Source organism: Falco peregrinus, chromosome 14 (assembly GCF_023634155.1).
Source record: "Falco peregrinus isolate bFalPer1 chromosome 14, bFalPer1.pri, whole genome shotgun sequence".
Taxonomy (NCBI): Eukaryota; Metazoa; Chordata; class Aves; order Falconiformes; family Falconidae; genus Falco; species Falco peregrinus.
Genome location: NC_073734.1, coordinates 472,003 through 479,879, shown reverse-complemented (window position 1 = coordinate 479,879; position 7,877 = coordinate 472,003). Strand labels below are relative to the sequence as shown.

At 47.8% G+C, this 7,877-nt stretch overlaps 1 protein-coding gene across 1 annotated transcript; it reads right to left on the bottom strand.

Annotated features, from left to right (window-relative positions):
* Window positions 1–460: 460 nt before the first annotated feature.
* LOC129785677 (E3 ubiquitin-protein ligase RBBP6-like) lies at window positions 461–5,609 on the bottom strand. The gene is made up of 3 exons (XM_055818979.1): window positions 5,391–5,609; window positions 3,061–3,160; window positions 461–518 (listed from the first exon to the last, which is right to left on the bottom strand). The coding sequence occupies exons 1-3, from the start codon at window positions 5,554–5,556 to the stop codon at window positions 461–463; spliced, it is 324 nt and encodes a 107-aa protein (XP_055674954.1). The 5' UTR covers window positions 5,557–5,609.
* Window positions 5,610–7,877: the final 2,268 nt, after the last annotated feature.

Below are 7,877 nucleotides of genomic sequence, written 5' to 3'. Positions count from 1 at the left end.
TTAGCAGCAGAACAACAGTGTTTTCTGACCGGAAGAAAAATGCTGCCCCTTTTCCAAATGTAAATTCAAAGTGGTGGCGTACTGAAGAGTGGCACCAAGTTCAGTGGTGCAAACCTTGAACCTACAAGCTCTAAAAATGAGCATACATTATCGGTACAACACACAGTCACACAAGAAATATTCTAGCCTATTCAGTACGAAATGCAATGCGTTACTAGGCACAAATACCATTATTCACATTAGAACCGCGCAAATGTTGGCATTGCTCAGTTTTCACTATGCTGAATCAAATACATTGGATTTACAGCATACACTATGTTTCACTGGAAAATATGTTTGAGATATATATATTATAAATATTATATATAAAACATATATATTTTATATATTTTTATATACATTAAAAAATTAGTACAAGGCTACATTTCTTAGACTTAGGTGCAGCATGTAGCAAAAAGTTTCAGCTTGTGTTTTTACATACCTCTTTTGATGTTCTACTCGCTGGCCCAGTTCGACTTCTAGAAGAAGAAAGAAAGATGATCAGAACTTAAAATAAAGCACTCGTAACCAACATAAAGCAGGGAAAACAGTTTATAAAACCTGAACATCAAAACATTGTGTACTGGTAGTCTTATGAATACGGAAATTTATTTCTATACATAACGTGTGCTCTCCTGGTACATTCAGTGCAATTGAAATAAAACCCAAAATCCCATTCCTTCTTTGCCCCCAATGACTCTAAGGTACAGAATACAGCAGTGCAAGAAGAAGTCCTCACATATTTTCTTTCTGCTCTCTAAGTACCAAACCTGTGAAGACTGTGCTACATTTTTCTGTTCTTAAATAGTCAGCCATCCAAATACGAAGGCACTTTCAGGCAATCTGTATAGCCCCACTACCACAAATAGGTACCAGATAGAGCACTTTGGTTTCTACACTCCTCTGACAAAACGAGAACAGTTGTCTGTAGAAAAGTGTTTCTTGGTGGAAGCCCAAGCACTGTGTTCAGGTACCTACCATACTTAGCCTAAAGTGACTACAAATAGCAGTAGAAACATCACCTGAAAGCAGTTCCTAGGATTTTCTGAGATCGAGGAGGCCTGTGTTAAAAAAATAAGAAAAAAAGTCTTGATTACCAGAACTTCCTTTAAGATCATCTTGAACATGCTACAATATTTTAGGGAACACTTATGACACACAAGCCCTTGCCGAGATTCCACATACTCATTGGTCTGTACCTGCATGCTACTCATGAATCAAACATGCAACCGCCCATCTAGTTAACAAACAATTCATACCTCATCCAAAGCGTCCCACGAGCAGAGGCAACCCAAAGGCTGCTGTGCAAGTCCTGCACAAATAGAAAGGCTCATACTTCCTGCCACTGCTACACCACCACCAGGCTCGCAAGTACAGCCACGTACCTCCTGAAGATGAGGAAGCGCGAGGAAAAGCTTTAGATTACCACACCATGGTTTCTTCATCCACTTGCCTTGAGGAAGATACTACAAGGTGACTAACACATTCCTGAAGGCCTCTCCACCATGACAGCATGCATTCACCATTCCCAAACATTAACAGCTCTACCAGTTGTTTCCACAATGGTTCCAGCTGAAGGAATAGAAAGCTGACCTGCCTGATCCATTTGCAACTTTAGCAGAGCAGCGGCATTCATCCCTTATCCCCACGTGCAGGTGCTTCTTGGATCTTTGATGCTAGTGGCACCTAGCCTCTCATTTTAGGGCAGCATTCCAACACCAGGAGAGGGCGTCATCCAACCAGAAATGGAGGCTATATTGACAAGACAGCACTAAGCATCCCCATCTAAATTAACCCCCCAAACAAGGCCATGCTTAGCAGCACAGTGCTGTGGCATCCAGAAACTCTTGGTAGTGCCTGAAAGCACTAATATGCCCAAAGCTTACAGGAGAGCCACATAAATTCAGGGGGGTTTGCTTGCAGATGCTTCATGGGTACTAGGATGCTGCTGTACTGTTTGTTTGAGACACGCTGAAACTTGCCGGTATACTTTATTTATTGAGAACTAACATTAGAAAGACACGGCATAACCACAAGTCAATAATATCTACTAATGGTGGAGGAGAGGTCTGTCTTGAAGAAGGCTGGAAAACATGACCATTCAAACCATGCTGACGCAGCTGATACAGAACTGGACTGGACGAATACATCGATGACAGCAACAATGCTGTAGTCAGGCTTACATTTGAATATCTGCAATTGTAATCAGATTCTCTGTCCTCCATAAATCTGAGGAATACAGCAGTAATACCTGGAGCACAGAGAGCAGCTTAGGGTGAAATCAAACTTAGAAAGGTAACTACCAACATTTGGGAACGTGCTCAACTGCTTTCTGAGCTTCAGGCTTGGAAAAGATCAACTGCTCCTTCACCGTCCTGGCACAAAAGGCAATACGCTTTAGGACGTTGCTCTTTTTCTCTTGCCCGACACAGGCATTGTCTTTAGGAAACTAATAGGAATCACTTAAGAATGAAACTTCTTGTTTGCACGGTTTGCCAGCTGGCCACTCTCAGTCTTTCCTCTGGAGACAGCATGCAGCCCCGCCACCCCCACCCCTCTGGGGTGTAAGAATACCCTGCCCCCCCGCCCCCAAACAAAGGAAGCAGTCAAACACTGGGACTCGGACTGCTGGCAGATGGGAACCAATTACCAGTTCACACTGCAATGTGTCTCTCCGTTTACTCTAAAAGCAATACACGCAAAAGCATGAAATAAGGAATCTCTCTGCATAGAGGAAACAGGATGGAGAACTTGACTCTCAGAAAAACCAACCCCAAGAACAAACCCAATTCAAACGTCTGAACAGCTACCACTGTTGGACTTTGAATGCCACGTCCCAGCGGGCTGAAAAATCTAAGTCTGCTTTGGGACAGATACATTCAAATCTGCCCTGTCACAACACAATTTAACAGCAGCTTTAACAAGAGAGACAACCGGAATGCCTCCGTAACCCAACAGGCACAAAGAAGGTGAACACACTGAAACCCCTCCCAAAGAACACAACGCGTTAGGGCTACTTACCCAAGGTCTGTCTTGCCGGTAGCTTTAACTCCTCTAACAGGGACTCTCCTAACAGTTACCGATGAGTGCCTTGGAATCAGGGCATTGTCATCTGTGTATTCTGAAAACAACATCAATACAGAGAAAGCATCAGTCAGTTCGTAAGAGTGATATTAATATGTCATGACATAGCACTTCAGGGAACCCTTTACGGATAGAAAAGCAACATTTTACACACAGCGTCATGCTTTTATCATGTCCACACACTTACGGTACCTTTCCAGAAATCTTCAGGTCTGATAGTCAAACACAAGCAGCAAAATCTTTTCCATTTGTTTTGAATCGTTTCAATGCCAACAGCAAAATGGTCTCTAAAGTCACTAAAGCAGAGTCTGCTAAAACATGAGGCTCTTTCCTGATCTAACTTTCATTGCTTTTGCTCCTGTTAGCTTACAAAACCCTAGAACATGTCTCTATAATAGCGAGCACGGAAGAGGACACCCCCACCCCGCCTCCCACCTTTTAAAACACATCCCAACCATCCATTTTGCCTTCCCACCATCTTCAAAAAGAGTCCACCATCTCTTTTTTTCCCCCCCAGTGATGTGTAAAATCCTGTTTACTTTTAGCTTCTATTAGCATTGCTTCTATTACGAGATTTCCGTGATCACGCGGCTCGGAAAACTCTGAACAAGTTGGCCATCTTCACTCAAGGTTCACTGAAGGGTCTTTCCAAGATCACGTCACCATTTAGTCAGGACTCCTGCACAAAGTTATAAAACCCACTACCATATCTCCACAGGGAGGATCTCCAAGAACCCCCTTTAGGCAGGACATCCAGGCCTAGTTCTTTCCTTCATCTTCTGAAGGTGACTTTAAGCACGTAGATGCTGTTCAATAAAAACGGAAAGTCACGGTTATGTATAAAACCCCAAAATCTGGCATACACATAAATGACACCAAAATGTATTCCTTAGCTTTGCTCTGACAACCGCTGGGGGATTTTTGCATTTTCACGGGGAAAACACCCTTACAAAAGTTCCAGTAAGCATCTGTGTCACAACCTGTACGTCTGCCTCTACCTGCATGTCTGTCTCTACTGCTGTATATGACACGCGATCCCGTAACACCCCCAAGACCCCTAACACCGTGCTGTTAAGTCTCCTCACAGATACTCTCCTGAACATGCTTTACCTATCTGTAGGTAAACAGCGTGTTTAGGTCCAACCACTTGAAAGGCTGGGGCCAAAGTTACAGTTACCGCAGCAGGCATGTTATTCTGTTTAAGTTTTAATACATCAAACAGGGAGAGGAAAAAATCCTATGAGTACACATTGTAACGACAAGACTGTTGTGGGAATGTCACAGAACCACAGGAAAAAAGAAAAAAAACCCCAACCGATAAAATTTGAATGTTTAAGGAATGGAGATGGTTTCCAAGTCTTTGTATTTCTGACAAGTCATATTCCAAAGTCTTTAATCACATGCAAGCTTTGCCAGACGGTAGATTACCAAACTGAAACAGCACACTAAGTAATACAAAACCATTACCGTCTCTGAGAATCAAGCACCATTTCTCAGATTCAAAAGAACTTAGGGTTTCTCTAAGAACATTTCTAGGTATATTCACCATAACTGATCTGCCATAAAACTTCAGTACTGCCCTGACACCGTTTAACACGCAGTACCACGACAAAAATGCACCGTTTGAAAGAAATGAAGAAATGATGCTCAATAGCATCTGAATGAATGTGTAGCATGGTGCAGCAAAGAAGCTGTATTAGCAAGAAATGCCAAGTACACTTTAGACAGAACACTCGTCTACAAGATGGCTTTCCAGGGTCTGCATAGATTCTCACTCACAGATACACTCTTGATCCAAAACGTTGCTACTGAGCAGTTTCTGCGGCAGCCAAGCACCGCTTTTCCAATGCGGTGGAGTAAAAGTAGCTGAAGACAAATTTCAGTCACCAAACCCACTTTTTTTTCCCCTTTAAATTAGCCACCCACTCCTTTTCTATCACGTTCAGCCTTCTCTGCCGGCTTTCAAAGAAATCTGGCAGGTCTGTGATGACAAGGCATTGTCCCACATTCCCTTATCGTTTTAGCTAGAAGGGTTCCCAGAAACCAAACCCCTTCCACGCGCGGTGTCGCACACGGGCCCCGTACGCTGCTGTGCCTGGCTGCGCACACAGCCCTGACGGCAGCTGCCAGCGCACAACCACGGAAGAGCAGCTCTGAGGCCCCAGCACAAGTCACCGCTGCCGGCCGTGGCCCAACCGCCTCACTGGCCGCCTGCGCCATCGCCAGCCGGCCGGTCCCCGGTCCCCGCGCCCGCCGCCCCCACGCACCTTCCATGGTCTGGGCGTTGGTGACCTGCAGGTCGCAGTGGGTCGCCTTCAGCCTCTCGCGGCCCATGATCTGGCGCCTGAGGTCGCGCAGGGAGATGTGGGGGCCGTGAAAGGTGACCACATCGGAGTTCAGCCTGGAGGAGAACTTGTAGTGGACACACGACATGGCCGGGGCCAGGCGGTGCCCGCTCCGCGATGGCACCTCACGCAGCAGCTGGCCTCGCGGCCCCCACAGCAGGTCAGGGCCCACCGAGGGGCTGGGGCCAGCAGCGCGGGCTGAGCCCGCCGGCTCCTCCTCGCAGCCCCGGTGGGAGGACGATGGGGACAGGCCCTGGCTCGGCCTCCGCTCCCTCCTCGCACCAGCGCTGCCAGGCCAAGCTGCTCGCTATGGCAACCCAGGCGGCTCCGCATTGTGACAGAGGGGCTCAGGGGGCCACTCAGCGCCCCTGGGGGAGGGGCCTTCATCAGCCCCGCCTGGGCCGCCGGTGTCCCTGCTGTCCCCCAGCCTGTCACCGCCCCGTGCCCTGTCACCCCCCAGGCTGTCACGGCCTGCTGTCCCCTCCTGTCACCCCCCAGGCTGTCACGGCCTGCTGTCCCCTCCTGTCACCCCCAGGCTGTCCCAATCTGCTGTCCCCTCCTGTCATCCCCAGGTTTTCACGGCCTGCTGTCCCCTCCTGTCACCTCCCAGGCTGTCATGGCCTGCTGTCCCCTCCTGTCACCACCCAGGCTGTCACTGCCTGCTGTCCCCTCCGGTAACCCCCAGGCCTGTCCCTGCCTACTGTCCCCTCTGGTCACACTCCACACTGCCACTGCCTGCTGTCCCCTCCTGTCATCCCCAGGCTGTCACTACCTGGTGACATAAGCTACATAAGATAAAAAAGAAAAAAGAAAAAAACCAAAACGAAAACCTGCTTAGGTGAACACCAAAACACCCATGACTTTCTCAGACTCTTCACTACCCCACATGTGAGTCAAGGGACAGGATCTCCCAAAGGCTCTTTTGCAGGCACTTCCTGAAGACACCCCCACCCCCCACCCCACCCTGCTTTTCTACAAGTGCACAAAGAGGTGAAGAAGAGTTTCATGTTTAAGTTAAAGGAGGCAGTTTCTGAAATTAGCTTAGGTGAAAAAACCAAGGTGGTGTACTCATGGATTTTCTCCTCTGCAAAGCCATGAAGAAAACATGAACCGCAGTCCCCAAAGGCAAAGGAGCAAACTGAGGGAGAGCAGCTCATCGGCGCCTTTCAGAGCTTCAGCAGTCTGGGGAAATGGGAAAAAAAACCCATACAAAGAGAAACAGCAGCCAAGAAGCACTTTTATAAAATGCATATTGGGGCCTGTTCCAGACCTCAGAATGACTTTCAATATTGCTTTGCATGACTATTAGACCAAGGCCTAAAGTGGAGTGATAGCTTCTGCTTGCCGGGGCATGAGAAGATCACTCAAATGAGCGACACAGTAACAAGTAAACACCAAAGGCAACAGCGGAGCTTAACCAGCCTCCCTAAGGATGGCTCTAAAGTCACTGAAAAGGAAAAAAAGAAGGTAAGTTCCTAGCCTGGAATGCAAAGGCACCATCTTGGCTCCCAGGCAGGTGGCACTGATGGCCCAGCAGGGTCATGTCCCCACGTTCCAGGAAAGATTAAAAAAGTGCAGGACGTGTTTGTGGGGTGGGTTTGATGCATCCTTTCCGTTTGGTGAAAGCCTGAGGAAGGATGTACCCCACGGTGGGACCGGTGGCACTTTAGACCTGAGGTTAAAAAAGTGCTGCACATCAGTGACACTGCCCAAGCTGCTTTCACCACCAAACAATAAAAGATTTGCTTTCTCCAGTATGGTGGGAATGATGCCATAAAGTCGGTCATGGAGAGAAACCCTCTAAGCCTTGCTTGCAAGTTTCAGAAGGCAGGCATTCTTTATGGCAGTGCTGGGAGCACGGGGGAATGTTTCCTCTGAGCGTGCTCACCCAGTTACTCGAGGGCATGCACTACGGACAGCAGAGCACTTGCACACTCATAGCGCATTACACATGCATTTTCAGTCAGGCACGGGATGGGTTGCAAGTTTCTTGCTTTAATACAAATGAGCACACACCCTCAGACAGCACTGCTGAGGTTTTTTACTAGCTCCCCGTGCTCCCCAAGCGGGGCCTTGCCCTCTCTCGGGGGGCTATCTGAGTCAGAGGTCGCGATCTCCCCCCACAACAATTACCTCTGCCCGACTTCCAACCAACATTCTGCGGATCGCAGCACTCTATCGGCTTGTCTCCTCCTGTGGCCACAACGTCCTCACCCAGAGGCTCTTTCTGCATCACTGAAGAGAACGGAGATCTTTTCCCCATCCATTCTTTGTTCCCCATCCTTCCCAAGGCTGACTCCCTGGATGAGAGGTCCCTTAATTTGTCACTTCTAACAGCTTTAGAGAGTCAGCTTGGCCTAACCTTTGTGCGCAGGTGTGTTTAACGTAGAGCTAAACACCAAATCAGTG

Excerpts from the sequence above, each read along its gene's own strand:
- LOC129785677 (XM_055818979.1), bottom strand. The coding sequence starts at position 5,556 with ATGTCGTGTGTCCACTACAAGTTCTCCTCCAGGCTGAACTCCGATGTG. Across the intron at positions 3,161-5,390 it reads CAACGCCCAGACCATGGAAG|AATACACAGATGACAATGCC; the intron begins GTGCGTGGGGGC and ends TGTTGTTTTCAG. Across the intron at positions 519-3,060 it reads ACCGGCAAGACAGACCTTGG|AAGTCGAACTGGGCCAGCGA; the intron begins GTAAGTAGCCCT and ends TTCTTCTTCTAG.